The following is an 18,444-nucleotide window of genomic DNA, read 5'->3' as shown; positions in this document are numbered from 1 at the left end:
GTCCATGTTATAAAAGCCTGGACCAAACCCAGCACTGGGAACCAGTCTTGTTCTCAGGCCATGAATGATAAAGTATAAAAGCAATCAAATATACACAGCATATGCATATGTTACCACACGCGTTTAAGAAGGAAATTTAAAATACAGTTGTTTCTAAAGCTCCCCCCGCAACAAATGAGTAACTCCTAAAAATACAAATCCCCACATCTTCATAGGAGACATCCCAGCTGATCAGTGCAATGTAATTATGTTCTGCAGATACAAGCAGACATGGGTATCCGCACACCACTAGAATCTCAGTGGGAGCTACTCAAGATGAGCCCTAATACTTAAATTTTTTTTATAGTTTCATGAAGAAAATACCAATTGACTCAACTTTTTGATAGACAAAAGACTTCCTTCCTCTCTAGGCATTTCAGAAATGTTATATCTACATTTCTGAAAACCACCTCTCTGATGTTGCTAGCACTGCCCGTAAAAGGAAATTACCTTTCAAGAGCACGCTACTATCTCTTTCTTCTCAAATCAGAGATTCAGCATATTCTTCAACTAGACAACAGAGGTCAGAGTCTTGCAGTATGGTATGTCTGCCTGCTACAGGGCGCTGATACACAACATGCAGCAAATGCAATACAGTTAGACGTGTAATAAACTTGTGGTTCCTACACTGTATTAACAGAACATCTTCTAAACATTCATGCACCATACTCAAGATCCAAATGTATTCAATGATTTTTCTCCTCAGGGGTTTGCCCTGCTTGTGGACTCTCATATCCAGGACAGAGAGAGCTTCCAGCTTTGAACACCTGTGTGTAGGCACAACTTACCTGTCACAACATGCCCCTCACCACACTAATTTAGGGCACAAGTCCATGCCCAGAGTCCTAAAATATGCACAGAGAAACAGTGCTGCTGCGCGACTGACACAATCATGATAAAAGGCTTTCTAAAAATAATATGAAAAGTACCATTTTCTTTAAGTCTCCTACAGGGCATTTGGCTTGTTTGCTTTGGATTTTTTCCTGTTAAACAACAATTTCCTATACTTGTGTATTCCTGGCCACAGACAGGATAATTTGAGGCTATGACAGCAGGGAATATCACTTCCACCATTTAAGCGATTTCCTTCAACCCAGACAGTACAAAACCACATGTTGTAAAAACACCCTTAGTTGTATACATTTCACATAACTTTTTACCACTTTTGAAAAAAAAAAAAAAAAATCACACCATACCTTACTACTTACTAGGTGGAATCCCCATCTACTATGCTATATAGTAAGAGCATTTATTCTTGGATGTAAAACACTATGCAAATCTCACCCTTCTTGCCCTCTCTACTGATCCAACAGTCCTGTCCCATTGGGCCATTAAAAGATTTCTGAATTTGCTTACCCCAAACTCATCACTGAGATGACAAACCTCAACAACAAATATCTCCAGTGTAATCTTATGTACTTGGAAGTTAAGTCTTATTTAAGGTGCATGAGAAACAGAATCACAATAAAGTGCTGAATAGCAATACCAGTAGAAGATATTCCCACTTCTGCATCACAGAAAACTACTTCAGTTTTAAAACAAACAAGGAAGAAAAATCCTTTCTTGATTATTTCATCCTGTGAAGCCACTGACAGCAACAGAGATGACATTGCTTCTAATTTAGGAATAAGACATTATGGCAAGTGCCAGTAAGTGCATAGGTCTGCACTTTGGGAGGAATTTAGAGACTAGGGGGATGAAATGACACAGAGAGAAAGAAAAATACTTATTAAAATAAAAGACCATGACACACTCAACCATAAAAGAACAACCTCTATAAAAATAAAAGAAACGTACCAAGCAAATAACAATATTTATTTTCCTTAAGATACCACTTAAATACCCAACAGCTTGTTCTTGGAATATTTTGTGGTCCTTTGACAATATTTACGATGAAAGAATCCCAAAATTGTTTACACAGTCCACATAATGACAGCTAACAAGAGAACATTCTTAAACCTCAATGATTTTGTTGCAAGTACTGATTTTCTATAGAAATGCATTTGAAATTAGCCTATTAATAAAATACCTTCCTCCAGTGACACTGGTAATTCTGCCCAACAGCCACACAAATACAAAATTCTGGGAAAGTAAATGTAACAATTGCTTCTCACATGCATTGGATTTTTCTTAAGTACCACAAAACGGATTATTCCAAAATGTCTCTCGTGCTTTATCATAAAACAAAGATTACAAGATCTAGAAACATCATAAAGGGGATTAACTGAAAGATGTAAAAAATTTATTTGTTTAATCGCATTGGTATATAGCAATAAATTGTTGTAACCTGAGACAACCCTCATCCATTAGCACTGAACACTAGCTTAAAACTCTAAGCTAGTATTCCACAGAACAGGAAGCCCAGCACTTGTCTATTCTTGAAACATGTCATATTTTAATGCATATTATTTGACAACGTAGGCATCAGCATCCATAATTCAGTTTTTAAGATGAGAGTCATGTGCCATTCTAAAGACATTTTACTGAGTTGTGAGATTAATTTATCCACATCCACTTGAAGGTAAGCGTTACACATATACCAAATCCCCTTTGAGGTACCTCAGACTCCTCTGGTATTGCTGTAACATGTGCATGTAAATCTGCATGTGTGCTCTTTGGTCCTTGAGGACCATCCTGACCAGAAGTCACTGTCTACAGCTGGATTCCCTGCACTGTGATTTCACCTCATGCAGAAGGCACATCTGTGCAGTACATCTGATCGCTCTGTAGCCATGTTTTTTCCATCAGTCTAGTCCGTAGGAAAATGAAGGTGTGCAGACTCATCTGACCAACAATAAATTAGAGTCTCGCTACAACGTGAGATAGAGAGTTGAAAGGGGAGCCCAGTTCAAACAGTGGGAGCACATCAGAAGTCCTGGCTAATCAGTAAGAGCGCCAAAGAGCAGAGGATTACTGAGGAAGCCCACGGGTCCACAGTGACTGTGACAAGGACACAAAGACAAAGTCGCTGGACACCTGGTAATGGCACCTTCTTAAGACAGGTCAACTTGCCTAACCAGCGGGGCACATACACATATTCTCCCTAGCTCCAAAAGAGAAGAAAACAACAGTGTTTTATAAAGAGGGAAGACAGGAGGTAGAAAGAGAGGGACAATAAGGAAGTAGTAAGTTGCGAAATAGAAACATCACCTGCTGTGATGAAGAGGCAGGCAACCCTTGCAGAGCACAGGGCTTTTATACCACTTTAAGACCTTCAAGAAAGATCAGCAAGAAATTAGTATGGTTCACAACACACAGCCTGGTGTATTATTTCATAATTAAAAATTGAAAACATAGTTCAATTCAACACAATTTACAAAGCATATACCATTCATAATAAAAACACCGTGTGCCTGTGTACAAAATGAAAGCTGCAAGTCACAATTCTAAGAAATGCATTATAAACAACCACTCATATTAGACACATACAACTTCAATTCTTCACATGTGGCTCCTATACTTTAGGCAAGAGCTGACTGTACCTACGTCTGGGCTCCTGAGAAATTATAGTACTTCACAGAGCCTTCTCATCTGTTTTTCCAAATGTTTAGCAATTGTACTTCCTCCTTAAAGCCTCTCAAAAAACACACAGTAGAAAAAGCAGCTATTATAAAAGTAATTATTTAGCTGCTTCCAGCCTTGACACCAGGTTAGTGCATCTTGTCATCATTCTTCTAAATGCAAATTCCACCCATTCTGTTGCTACTCACAGTAACACAAAGCACTTTCCCCACTGTCCAATGAGAGGCTTCAAAACCAAAAGGCATCTTCAAATGAAGAGGCACAAGGATGGCAAAGCCATAAGATTCCAGAAATCCTCAGAACAAAGGATCCTGTGTTTACTGCAGATAAACCCACAGCTCCTGGGCACTCCGGTAATGCTGGCACAGACTGTTGCAATTCTTCGGTACCTTGGAGAAACACCTCTCCTCCCACACGCTCCCAGAGCTCTCCTCTTCCCACTCCTGTGCACACACCAAAAAGGCCTACAGATCCTGTCAGAGGCATCCAACCCCTGTAAATACAATAATAAGTACCTCTACATTGCTATGGTGCCAAGAGTAATATACCATAATGACACACCTCAGTTAAATAGTTCTTGATAATGGATCCACCAACATCAAGCTAGTGGACAGCAATTAGAGAAATTAAGTGTGCCTAATGTCACAGCAGCAGCTACCTTGCATTACCCAGAGATCATACTGGTGATGTACAGCAAGCTTTGTAAACCAGCACAGAAAAATAGATTTTGGTCATCATGAAGTTATGCCCATGAGTGCTGGATGCATGAGGTCTGCAACATTATACCATCTCATCATGCAGTGATGCCTGCCCCGTGCTGGTGGTGACGCTCTTCCAAGCGCTGTCCTGACCTGCTTAAACAACAGACATGGCAAGCTACAGCAGGTATCCCACCCTCAGGAATTCCATTCTCATGTGAACTTCATCACTCCCATCTGGAAATCACTGGATGTTTCATCAGACATACCTGCAAAGGTTGACACGCTTACGACAAATGACAAAGCTTTCAGCATTTGCCATCAGATAAACTGTGGCATCTGACAAGGCCATTTTCAAAGTACTAGGTAGGAGAGAGATTTTTTCCAAAACTTTTACTTTGATTTCAAGTCCCACATTTCTATTAGTTTCTGCACCCTAGATTTACAGAGCAGACAGTTATAAAATGAATACAGAATGCTGATGGAGCAATTTATTATGAGAAAGTTATCAAAACACTAAGCTTATTTCCAGGTGTTTATGTCCCATTGCTCCAACAGGATGAGCCAACAGTATTTTAATAATAAATAAAATCACAGCACACTGTATACTCAAAAATTCTTGTAAATGATTTGGCATACATGTGCACAACCGGCATCAATTTTCACGTGCAGATCTGTGATACTGAGGATTCAGGTATTAATGCAAGACAGAGTTCATGATAAATACAAATTTGTCACCTTAAGAAAACAATTGACATTCATTTTATCTCTTATAAATAGAAACAAAATGTTATAGCTGAAGAAAAAAAAAAAAAGAAACGGCTTCTTTTTTGCATAAAATATTCTTTCTAGAAGAACTGATCAGAAAACCCTTTGTAGGAAATGCGGTGCTTAAAAATTTACCTAATTTTTTAAGAGTGTAAATCACCATGCTCAAAACCATATTAAAAAAGCAAAATATAGATAAGAAATTTATCATCACAATTCAAGAACCAATGAATACCCAGTAAAACACCAACCAGCATGTAAAAGGCTGTAATTGATTTTATATAATGAATAATTGGGTTCCTTATTACTGTGTAAGATCTGAAGATCGAAAGTGTAAGTGGATTCAAAAAAAGGAATTGAATTTGTGAAGGTAAATCCATCGGCAACCATTTAGCAGGGCCTTTCACATGCAGCCTCCTAGCAGCTGCTAAAACACTGCAGAGGGAAGCAATCTCTCCTGGAAGAAAAAATGGAATCCTACATGTTTCTTGCATACCTTCCTGAATACATTTGTAGGTAACTGTAAGAAACAGGTTACCTGAGAAGATGAACCTTTTGTCTGATCCAGTATGATGTTCCTAAGGACATGAAAATTATGAAAATTCTTGTTACCTGTTTTTTTTTTTTTTTTTTTTTTTTTTTTTCAGTTTGCACACTGGGGCATATATGAGCTACTATCACAGCTCTGAAAGGCTGAGGCAGTACACCCTATTATTAGTTATAGGAGTGACAAGGTCCATCATTTGAAATCTTCTGCATGTTCTGATCTAATCACATTTTCTCCAGAAGCCTGAAGAAGCTGACAGGTGGTGACTCACACACAAAACAGATACAACCACCTCTTAAAAATCTTAGAGAAAAAAGAGGCAGTATGAAAGAAAATGAACAGTAAAATCTGTTGCATTCAGCTTCTACTGTGCTGTGAACATTTTCAACCTTGCTTTCATCCAGCCCTTCAAGCTGGACCCAAACACAACTACATACAGCCACAGAAAGCAGGTATGGATTTGTTTTGTAACATATGCCAAGACTTCAGAAACCAATTAAGTTCATCTTTGAAGTAACTTATTTAGAATTCCATTAAATCTTTTAAGATCCTAAATTCTCAAGTCAGAACATCAAATTGGATGGTTTTTGGAATAACACATGCAATCCATACAAATCTTTGCTGATTTATTACACCACCTGAAGCAGTTAGTATAACACAGCACTGCATCAGATAGTCAATTTAAAAATATCGATATCCATAAAATCCTGTGTCTTTCAAAATTCATATAACGTTGAGGGGAAAAAAGGAAGTTTTCCTGCTATGTGCCATCAACTGCTAAATCTATGCTTTCCTGCAAAACTTATTTTTGTCCTTCACCGAAGGGAAGGATGCTTGCCAAGCGCAAACCACAGATAAACGAATGATATATTGTCTTCCCAAGCCTGTTGCTGGAATGCTTCAGTAACTTTGGTGCATGCTGTTTTTCAAGAGAAGAGTAAAAATCTTGGCGAGTAACAAAGACAGGGCTTCCACTCTGGTTTTGGCCAGTCTGAGAACCTGTCTAAGCGAGGCAGGATGGCACAATGAGAAGGACAAAGGAGTCAGACTTCTTTAGTCCAGCAAAGAGGAGGCAAAGCAGCTATGTAACAACAGCACGCAGCTATTTGAGGGGTAGCAACAAAGATCACAAATGCAAACTCTTCCCGGTGTTAGTGGACAATATTACAAAGGCCAATGGTCACAACTGTGGCTTGGGAGGTTCAGGCTGAACATGAGGAGATATTCTTTCACTAGGAGGTTGTGCAGTACTGGAGCAGGTTACCCACCGAGGCTGTAAATCCCTCTCTTTTTGGGAGATGTTTCAAGACACAGCTAGACAAAAGCCTTGCCTGGATGGATCTAGCCTTGGCAACAGTCCTGCTTCAAGCGGGAGGATGGACTAGGTAACCCCAGTGCTCCCTTCCAGCCAACACTTCCATGGCCACAAACTCAAAATTATCAAAGCAAAGAAATTAAACCATGCTAGATGTAAAGCACTGTATTTAACTATAGATAATAAGCATCAACAGAATAAGTTTATGGCAAATGGCTTTAAGTGCTATCAAAATAAAATTTCTTTTCATACTGCACATATTGTATGAGATACTTATTGAAACAACACACGCAGAACTACATCAACTTTTAATGGAGTGTCAGCATCACTTCTCTGTTCAGATTTTAAATCAAGGTTATACTGTCAAAAGTTAATACTGACAAATTTATTTACAAATATCAAAGTTTCTTTCCATCTGTAAACTACAACCACTATGGTAAAAGATTCTTGCGCTGAGGCTATGATTCATTCTGCCCTTTGCTGTCTATTCCCATTCTTTATGCAACAACCCTGATTTATCATTTGTTACCTTGACAGGAAAAGATTGCTTGCAACGCAGTTAACTGTATGGTCTTTGGGCAATCATAACTCAATGGGTAATTCTCTGGCTACAAACTCACCACTCCATATGAAATGACACATTTTTGTGCCTTGCTTTGGCTATAACCTAAAAGAAGGTGGTCCATTCCATCACTTAATAATAATACTTATTATTATTTGTCTTTCTACAGTTTCCTTGGCTAGGGAATCATCCTGTTGACTATCAAAAGTTACTCAGTTATTTTCCTTAGAGGAGTCTTCATTTTGAGAAGGATTGTTTCTTCAAAAGACAGAACATTCTTTGTGGTTCAGTCTACACTCTTGGCTAAGTAACTGCAAACAGTTTTTCTTCTTGCCACTGATATTACATATGAATTTCAAGGTATGTTGTTGAATTTCCATGTATAGGCTACGTTATTTAGCTTCCACAAAAGCTTTAGTTAGTATCTTGTATTTACCTCAAGCAAGCTACATTCAAAGGCTACAAAATTGAGTGGCAATGTGTGCAGTAATTTCAATGGGCTACGGGAAAGGCCTAATCAGGTAATCTTTTTAATACTTATCATACAACATATTAACACCAGTTAGAGATTATTACAGAAGAATTACATTATTTGTACTCTGAATTTTAAGTGTTTTACTGTGGTGGTGCCTCAAGCAATTATTAAAACTGAAGCCCGTGAGCCTGCATTGTGACTGCAAAAACAAACCAGACTGAATCCTAGGAGAAAGTGGGAAGAAGTGCCCAGCTGGTAATCAACTCTACCACTTCTTGAACTTACAAGCCAACTGATTAAATGAATAAACCAAATACCCACTCCCACCCCCCACCTCTCCTCTCAGCCCTCTTTTTAAGGGCTTCTTGTGTACACGTGGATAGACTAGCAGATCATAGGTAGACCGTATGCATTTATTCAAGGCAGTTGATTCCCTCTATCGGGATTATTTTTTTTTTTTGTTTCTCTGTATAAGAGATGATAAATGGTTAGTCTTGCTATGGACAAGCAAGAACCATTTCCAGATCAGCAGTGAAGAACACAGGCATACAGACAAAGAAGTTTCCAACTGAACAATGCTGACTTCTGTTCTGTAAGATGCAGATATTTTTGCTTCTTAAATATAAGATTTAGTTAATATTAAGAACACAGCAACTAACTCTTAGAGCCACTTTTTTCCTAATCATGTTTTCTCTCTGCTCCAGGGTCACTGCCAGCCCTTGGGAAGTACTAACGTTGGGCTGCTCATGTTATGAACCAATGAACCCTAAAGGACATCATCACTTCATCAGTCTCAGACTTAAGAATTTCAGACCACCTTATTCTTTACTTCTTAAGGGCAAACACATTTTGCATTAACATGGGAACAACTGCTGAGCATTCTTCTACTGAATTCTTCATTTATCTGTACAAAGTCCGTGATGCCTCCAAATAAATGTTCACTGAATTTCATCAGACACACTACACAAATGTACTCCCATAACCTCTCAGCATGTTGAGTAGTGAAATATTCAATCGTAATTTGTTATATTGGATGCAGCTCATTGTTCTCAGCTTCCAAAACAAGTTAGTACCAGTTTGATGTGGAGTTAAGGGAGTGTAAAGAATTGATCCAACTCTGAACTAGATCTTGCTTTGGCAAAAAAAAAAAAAAAAAAACCAAAGCACTCAGACAACCAAAAATACATTATTTCAACCATAATCTAAAATTGCCCACTAGAGCTGAAAAAAAGTTCCAGAAAACATCTGAAATACTATGGAGACACAGAAACATGAAGGGGTGGAAAAACCAAAACCCAGAGATGCTTCAGTCAGCACAGCAAAACCTGAGTGCAAAATCTGTAAGCCGCTGTGCGGGAACAAACCACAGACAAGCATTTGTCATAAGTAAAACAGAGCAATATTAAATTAAGTCAAAGTCTTTCCTTGTATTATTGACCATCTGTACTTTTAACTACACATTAAAGTACAAATCACAATAGCTCTTCATTATGGACTCAAATAAATTTCATTATTGACTTCTGTATTTAGCAATTTTATTTTATTTTTAAGTAAGGAAGCATCTGTCACATCCATAATGGGCTATTCTTTCTCAAGGAACACTGACCAGAATACAGATACTGAATACGTTAAAAATTTCTTGTGCACTTTAGATAACATCAGAATACTGATATGCTCCCTCAGCCCTAACGTGGCAGCAAGGACACGTAATTAACCAACGCAGTTCATAACTAAGATTTACTATATTCACTATATACTTTCCTGCAAGTCCACTTATTTTAGTCAAGTCACAGAATAAAAAGCTAGTAAAAATAAGAAAGCACAACAGATTAAGGTCCAAAGTTAGACTGGAGAGAGCCTATAAGTCTACAGGGAAATAGGGTTTTAGGTTGGTTTGTTTTTTTTTTTTGCTGTTGTTTGGGTTTTTTGTTTCCACTTTATTAAAACCAAACTAAAAAAAATATTAACATTCTAAACCAAAAAATCCAGTAAAAATCCAGTGTTCTCTATTACTTCCCAGAGCAATAATGTATATGACAGAAATATGTAACAAGGGGGGTAGAAATCAATCACACTCATTTACTTAGTTATATTGCAGTAAAAAAAACCCTAAATGTTTACAGCAAGACTGGCTTCCTTTCCCACACCAGGTGACCAGATGATTCAGCTTAATGAACTTATGCAGCTACTTTTATTCTTTCCAATTTCTAAAAAATGTATCCTAGTTCTCCTGTCACTTAAAAAAACCTATAAATATATATAAAAAAGATCAAACAATCAGCATTTTCTCAAAGGGAAAATTATTTAATTGGAAGAGTCTTAAATTGCTCTATTTAGTATCTTCTTGAAGGTTTTCCAGAGCATGCTAATTAAAAAGCTTTCTTGAATTCAGAGAAAACAATTCCATCGTCATGACATGCAGTGGGGTAAAAACAGGCAGTCAGACAAGTCAGCTGAGTTATCTACGGCTACTCCATGGACAAGGATGTTTCTGCCCATCTTCTCTGTTCACGACTCCCAAGTTTTCATTCCCTGCTTTAACATCAACCAGCTTTGGCACTTGCCAAGTGCTCAGGTAAGCCTCTTCAGCTCATTAGACCATTAAAAAAAGCCCCCAACTCAATCCAGTGAAAAAACCCCAACCAAACAAAAACACCCTATGGGGAGATCTCCAACAGCTCTCAGGCTGCAGTTTCACAGCAACCTAAGCCAAGCTATCTCCTGGCTGGCAGAGTCTCTTACCTCCCTCCGGCTGCATGCTCCTACTCTTTTCCTTGTGCCAGCTTCAACATTCATCAGCACTTGTACAAAACCATTCCAGTGAGCTGAATCAGCAGGCTCCCATCCACTGAAGTGAACAAGAATAGCTCTCTGCTCGGCCAACGCACCTGAACAGGTTGGTGCAGGTTCTAGAGAGAGAGCACAAGGGCTGCAAGAGGTGGCGGCAGCTACCGAGTTAGATCAGTCCAGTCTCCCACTGAACCACAACTTCAGTGATTTCACTCACCAACAGGTCGGACAAGCAGCAGAGCTGACACACAAGAGAGAGCAGAAGTGCATGACCATGAAAGAGATCACACCTCTAGAAGAGGCAGCAAGCTGTCAGATTAGTTTAGCTGGCTTCAACTCACAGTATCTGGCGTAGTACAACTGTGACTAGCTTCAAGGGAAAATACTACTTCGTTCCACGGTTTCCTGTGTTCTGGTCCTCCAATAAAACACTGCTAATTACATGTCTGAGTGTTTAATAGGTCAGAAGCAATCGTGAACTTTCACATTTCAACTACCGCTTTGCGTACACGACTTGTACGTGCAGGACAAAGGTGAGCAACTGCCCTTAATGCACTTTCATGCATAAACTGAACATACCAGAAATTTAAGTTGCTCACATTCGCAATTAGTTTAAGAGATTGAAATGCTTAAACTGACAGTCTATTAAGATGCAACTACAACATTTCTTAAACCCAGCAAAAATATCCAACAGGCTTATTAAACACCTATTTACATTACCATTTTGGCAGCGTAACTGTGTATTACACACAAAAAACCCCCACTTATTTTCAATAGGTTTGTAAATAAAGGTGTAAGAGAATTGTCAAGTAGGGGAAGAACAGCAACCTCATCCACCTCAGGTGGTACCCTTCACCGATGCCTTAAGAATGTTCCACTAGAAATCTTTGTGCCATTTTCCACTGTAGAGTCTTGCAAGCAGATGGAAAGAAGGCGAGAGTGCTAAAATGGAATACTATTCATTCACATATACACTACAGTAGTAACGTACACAGTGCCAGGCCCATTTCAATGGGGGTTGTCAGGACAAAATAATAAAAACTAAAAAAGGACACATGCCTTTTACTACTGATTAGTAGCATTGTACCAAAGACAAACTCTGAGAACAAGCTTTGTTCCACAAGAAGGCAGGAAAGATTATATACATATATAACTGTAGAACCAATTATATGTTTTCCACTAATGAAAATCTCCAAAAGAAATACCTTTAAAAAACAGACATCGTAACTAGCAGCATGAACATTTAGCTATGGAGGAAACCATACAGGAACCAACACCTTTTTTTTTTTTTGTACCCTACCCTAGACAAGGTGAAACCCTGAGCACATGCCAAGCCACAATGGTTTCAATAGGTTCCTGCTAATAGTGCACCTGCTCAGATACACAGTGACATAACTTGGGTCATTAGAAGCCACAAGGCCTGCCTGTTGCAAGTTTTCCTCTGCGATCCCTCAAACTGCTGTGCTCATCTACGAGGGGACACTCAATTTCTTGTTGCTCAGGTAGATGCAAACCCACATGAATTGTTGAAGTTACTAAACTGCTATGGTTAATTATGAAATAATTTTGAATGATAATTATTAAAAATCAGAATATTTGGAATTCAACTTTAAATATGCAGTGTGGCTGAGATTTTTCTCTGGAAACAGGTGTTACGAAAACGATTCATTCTAGAGGGGATTTTACGCTGACAGAAGAAGAAATGCTGCATTCACACCTCAGTGACTGCAGAAATGTTATATCCACATCGCCCCTCAATTAACAGTGATGTCGGAATTAAATACTTTCAATTGCTGGCAGGATCCAATGGATTTCACCATTTCAAACAAAAGCTTGTTGTGACCTCCAAGTCTCTCTAGGAAGACGTATCAATCTGTCTGCTCCTAAGTTCCTGACTCCATGCCTTCTCCTACGTACCGCTCCTTGACTCCCGTTTGTTTGCCAAGGCCCACACCTACAGGGGAACGGGTACGTGTGGACAACTCGGACACCTAGGTGCTACTCCACCTTGGCCCTTTCGAGAAAAATCGGTATTTTCTTTCCCGCTACGGCATCTTAAGCGTCCGGACGCGTCTCTGATGGACAGCGCGCGTCCACCTGAGCCTGGGCTCGGAGAAGGCGCGGGCCCTGGGGCTGCGGCCGGGCGAGGGGAGCCCGCCGGCGGCTGGCGCCGGGCCCGAGGCTCCCCCCGCTCCCGGGCTGACCTGACCGGGCCGCGGGCGAAGCCGCCCGGGCCGGCGCACGCTGGGGCGGCACCGCCAACGCCGCCCCGGCCCCCCGACGGGAATTGGGACCCGGGGACCGGGCCGGGGCCGGCCTAAAGCAAGCGACGCCACGGCCCGCCGCGCCGCCGCCCCTCACCTGCCGCCGAGCTCAGGGCGACCCTCCGGTGCCTCCTGCCGAGCTCCCGCAGCTCCTCCTCGTCCTCCTCCAGCCTCCAGGCTTCGGCCATCGGCGGCGGGGGGGCCGGCTGACAGCATTCAAGAAGCGGGGGCTGCCATGTCCGCCCGCGGCCGGAGCCCTCCCCTCAGCGCGGCCGCCCGGGCCTGCCCTGCACCTGCGCCCCCTCCGCCCCGCTTCTCCCGGCGAGCTTTCAGCCCCGGCCGCTCCGCGCTCCTGCCGGCGGGGCGAGCGAGGCGGGAGGGAGGAGAGGCGGCGGCGGCCCTTCCTGCCCATCCGCGGCTCCCCGGCGTCAGCAGGAAACCCGGCGGCCGCCTGGCACCGCCGCAAAAGGGGGCGGAAGGGGCGGCGGCGGGGGGAGGTACCTGGCGGCCGCCGGCGGGCACCTCGCCGTGCCCCGCTCCGCAGCGGGGGGACTGGGAGTCGCCGCAGCCCCGGGCCGGGCCGGGGGGGGGAGAGGGCTTCCTCCCCTCGTGACGGCGGTCGCGGGGGGGGGAAAAGCGCAATGAGTGCCCAGCGCGCTGGGAGGCCGGGCGCCCCGGCCGTACCGGGGGTGCCGGCGGGGTAGAGCAGCAGCCCGGCCCTGCCGAGCGGGGCCCCGGGAGGCCCGCGGGCTGAGGGCAGGCGGGCGTTCAAACGGCGGCCGGCGGTAATTCGCGGCCGGGAGGATGTATTTCTTGGCGTGGGGTTCGATAGTGTGGTTTAAACCACTTCAGGAGAAGTGATCTTATGGACGCACTTGAAGCCGATGAGTTTACACACTTCCAGCTCAGAGGCGATACAGAAAATCTGGCCGTGTTTCAGGTTGGACGCTTAGAAGTCAGGTGTAGTTTTAGCTTTTTTTTTTTTTTTCCCCCCTGAGCCTCAGTTGACCATATCTAAAATTGAAATTATATTGCTTATTCACGTCATATGGTTACTGTAAAATCAGGCCATACATGGTTTTACAGATGACTCCATATTAGGCACCACTTATGAGGAAGTTTGATTCGGCTTCAGAGCAGGTTAATAATGGACAGTAAATAAATAAAATACATGACAACAACAAAACATTGAGCAATCCCAATGTTAAGCAATATCTGTGCTTACTCACCAAGCACCATCTACTCTGTACACTGAATAAAGCACACTGTGCAGGTTGAAAAAATACACACGATCACAAAACTGAAAAATACAGTGCGTGAATACAAATGATTGTCTATGCATTTCTAACTGTTTAAATGCTTGACTTTACAATAATTGTTTCTTAAAAGAAGGTTTCTTCCCTGGAACATTTAGTGTTCAAGGGGTGGAATAGCTATACTTTAGAAGGACGTAAGGCTTTATACTCTAAGAAGATATAGGGCCAGGCATAAAACTGGGTGTACAGCAGGACTATATAACAGACAAATCAAACCTTCCATTGCAGGTACGTGTTCTCAAAAGCCTCGTGCTCCAGATGACCTCTGTGTGCGTGAATTCAAAGGGTATCGCCTCACCTCACAAATTTCAATGCAAGACCAGCCTGCCTTGTGCAGGACGACCTGCTGGTTACAAAGTTCCTCAGTGGTGCACTGCTGCCACAGGTGTTACAGGGCTGTGCCACAATGCCTCACCTTCAGTGAAAAACACAAGAAGTTCCAATGCATAAAGTATGAGGAAGAACAACAGAAGAGAAGGAAGTCACCGGTATGTGCATGTGTGAGAGACAAAAGAGAATCTCCCGTGTAAGACAAGCAGTATGTGTTGTTTGTATTCTGGTTCTTCGCTGTGGAGCCAAAATGGAGCACCTGTATTCAGCTCCTGAACTCCACTAACCACAAAGAGTGACAAGGACCATTTTCCATTCCTGAATATCTCCTTTTTACACTATGTGTTTCACTGCTGTTGGGAGGAGAAGGAAAGGAAGCTTGCTGTCCTGTAAAATTATCAAGGAAGGAAAAAACAGAAACATATCATAGAACATAATGTGAATTCAAAAAGCCTAGGAAATTGAATTAAACCTTTCGTTGCTGGTGATGAAATTAACACAGAGGCTTCCAAGCATCTAATACTGAAAAATACATTTGGAGAGATCTTAGGCCTAAGAAAAACATGCTGGATGGAATAGTTCCAGCTGTGACCAAGAAAACATTCCCCAAAATCTCAAATAATAGATTATGAAAAGATCATACGTATTTATGACAATCATGAAGACTTGCTTAGAGTTCACAGGGAAAGTCCTACTTAAAAGTGTAAGTGCAATACCTAAATTATATAAAGTGATGAATTCTCTGAAGCAATGGCTTGGCTATATACCAAGGTCTGCCAGTGGGAAATGCACTCAGGACAGGGGCAGCTATAAAACAGGAGTTTTAGAGCTGGAGGAGCCATTCAAAAAATGCCTGGAACCGATAGAGGACAGACTTCACCAGAAATAAAGCGATCAAACTATGACACAATTCGTATGTGGATACAAGATTCAGGTAGCAATAACTAACATACTACTAGAAACAGTTTCCAATCAGTACTACTATACTGTAAACAAGTTAAAATTCCCAGCATTTAAACAAAATTAAAATGCATGGCAGCACTGCATGAAATACTCGAATCATATTACTAAAATGTTTATTGCAAAACACATTCAATAATGCACATTGCTTCCAAAAGAAGGTTGCTTACCAGTAGCTAGAGTTCTTCAGGGCATGTTGTCTGTAGGTGTACTCACACTGCCAGTGTACAAATGCCACAAGCTTTCAAGCTCAGAGGTGTTTTTAAATGCCCATAGAACAAGTGTATGTAGGGTAATATACGGGAATGTGTAAGTTTGTTCACATATTCTTCTCTCAGCCGCAAAATCGGCTACTATGCAAGTACTGTAAGGGAGTAGAGACAGAGGGTGGATGTCTAGAGCTCCATTTCTTACAAGTAATTCTTTTCTAGTGAGTGCTTGCCAGATGCACTCATCCATACTGACTGTGAGCTGTGCGGCGCTTCTAGCTTATACCGGTATTTTCAAGTGATCAACAGCTTTAGGGTTGCTCTGTCAAATGCAGCATCACATCCCTGGCCTGATACCTGATAAAAGTGTGTAATTAATGGAGGTATCTAGGAAGGAGATAGGCTTTAACAAGTCTGCAGGAGATAGATGGGCTCTGACGAAGTGCTCCTGAGCAGCAGATCCACTTTAGCAGTCTCGGAGCAGATCCTGACACAGCCCTTTATCTGGGTAAGCAGTTTCTAGGGGGAGGAGAGAACTGTGCTTCTGAGTCTTTAGAAAATCAACAAAACCAGCTGTTGAAATAATCAAAAGAGCCACAGTTGCAGGCTGGTCTAATAATAGCCTAGGCCAGACAGAGTAATTTGTGATAATTTGGCTCAGATTGGAACACAAAAGAAGGCTTCTGCTGGGCTGATGGGTCCAGGGGAGGAAGGAAACAAAGAGGCGTGGGGTATGGATTGGACCCAACCTTTTCAAGTGCAGCAGGAATTAAAGCCAGGTGGGAAACTTTCTCCAATAAGTCAAGGAATGAAGCTCCTCTTCTACTTTTCAACAAAAAAACTGATAGAAATTATCAAAATTAAATAGAAGTGGAAGAAAAAGTACACATAGAAGCAAGTTGCAGAAGTCTTATTAAAAAAAAAAACAAACAAAAAAAACAGAACAAAAAAGCAGCAGAGCACTTGCTGTAGTCTCAGGTAGTCGAGAGGAACACAGCAGCATGTGGCATATGCTGCTCTAAAGCCCTTCATGAAGTACAATGTATTTGTGTCTTACAGGCAGGGTGAGGGAAAAATAATTGCATTCTTGTGCTTCAGTGAGAATCTCTGCTGTGTACATGTGCGTAGGAATAAGAAGACTTTTGTATATTTTCATAGCTACACTTCTTCAAGAAAACAAACCTTACTGTCTCAAAAAGTCTGCAATTTGGTTGTTAAAATCTGGAAATTTCTCACTGAAATTCTACTTTATCATATGCATCTATGCTGTAATGTACATACTTGGAATTTCACATGGTAGTGTAAAAGAAGGAAACAACTGTGTAAATGAGTCTTTGTACTCTGCTGAATGCTTATACTTAGTTGCCTTGGCAGTTATTATTTTTTAAGTATCTTGTTCTGATTTGCATCCCTGGAATTGCCACTTTGTTTGGCCCTGCAAAAAGACACTGTTTTTCAACAAAAAATATCAGCTCTATAGAACTGCTTAATTGAAGTCGCCCGTGTAGCCTCAATGTCTATTCAGGTTCTGCAAAGCAGCTGAAGCCTGCAATGAATGTATCAGTGTTTGGCCGAGATACAGGAGCCTCAGACCACAAAAGAATGCAGACAAAGGATTTTTTAAAAATGCAAAGGATGAAAAAGAGTGTTTTCAAAAGGGAAAAATGTAGCCTTTGGACATGACAACATTATTTTTGTTCTGAGTAAAAATAACAAGGATCTTGTTCAATAGACGACTGACAGTGGCAATATAGCCAGTATAGGAAGCTGACATTGCTGAGAGCCAAGATCTGATAATTTGATTTCCATTTGTGTTCAGCTGGTCCAATGGGTTTTAGTGTAGTTGAAGAATGACATATCAGGAGCCTGCAGACTTCCTGAAATGTCTCCAGCTAGGTGTGGGCTCTCCTTGCATTGTTACAACTGCTTGTGGCTCCCAGCGTATCGGCATGATGACAGTCTAAAGGTAAATGGTTTTATGATGACTGAAGATGATTAAATAGAAGATTATTGATTTTCTGGAATAAGGAAAGTGTTATTGAAACACTGGGGAATTACGAAAAGCTAGGGATTTTGGGAGTGCTCTCAAAAAATGAGAAGGATCTCTGCATGAAAGCAGCAAATCCAATTATTTCAAAAGACCAAAAATTGGCAGCCAAGTGGGGAAAAACTATTCAGAGGGAGATTCTTATAGCTCTTAGTTTTTAAATTAGTTTTATAAATAGTTTTGGTTACTTTTGCTGTTCTCCAACTTTAGCGGACTAAAAACACCCCTTCCTCTCCTGTCCTGTTAATAAACATCTCTTTAATAGCAGTATTTTTCTCCTTTATTAGTATTATCACTCATGGGGTAATAAACATATGTGTTTCTACTGCCTTCATGATTAGAGAGGATGAGGAAAGGAAATAGGAAAAATACGAGGAAATATGGAAGGGAAAAGAGCTGGTTCAGAGGTAAACGGTTCTTAGAAAGAGAGGCTGTCAAGGCCAAATTGATTTGTAGTTTGAGTCCTGAAGTATTAATATTTACTCTATAACCACAGAGTTATCAGTGGACAGTGTTGATGTGCTAAGTGAGCTGGCAACAGCATGGTTTAAGAAGTGTTATCACACTGGACACATGTGAGTATAATACCTAAGAATATACAA

At 41.2% G+C, this 18,444-nt stretch overlaps 1 protein-coding gene across 2 annotated transcripts in view; it reads right to left on the bottom strand.

Annotated features, from left to right (window-relative positions):
- Positions 1–13,517, bottom strand: part of SH3D19 (SH3 domain containing 19) — an 85,416-nt gene extending 71,899 nt beyond the window's left edge. The window contains exon 1 of one of the 2 annotated variants that reach the window (XM_042807571.1): positions 13,078–13,517. In XM_042807571.1, the coding sequence (XP_042663505.1) occupies positions 13,078–13,168 (91 nt within the window). In that variant the 5' untranslated portion in view covers positions 13,169–13,517. Of the gene's footprint in view, positions 1–10,668; positions 10,787–13,077 lie in introns of those variants that run through there. The other variant, XM_033007229.2, reaches the window with a different exon arrangement.
- Positions 13,518–18,444: the final 4,927 nt, after the last annotated feature.

This window comes from Tyto alba, unplaced genomic scaffold (assembly GCF_018691265.1).
Source record: "Tyto alba isolate M040663 unplaced genomic scaffold, T.alba_DEE_v4.0 Super-Scaffold_6, whole genome shotgun sequence".
Classification (NCBI taxonomy): Eukaryota; Metazoa; Chordata; class Aves; order Strigiformes; family Tytonidae; genus Tyto; species Tyto alba.
This window is presented reverse-complemented; position numbering and strand designations above follow the sequence as displayed.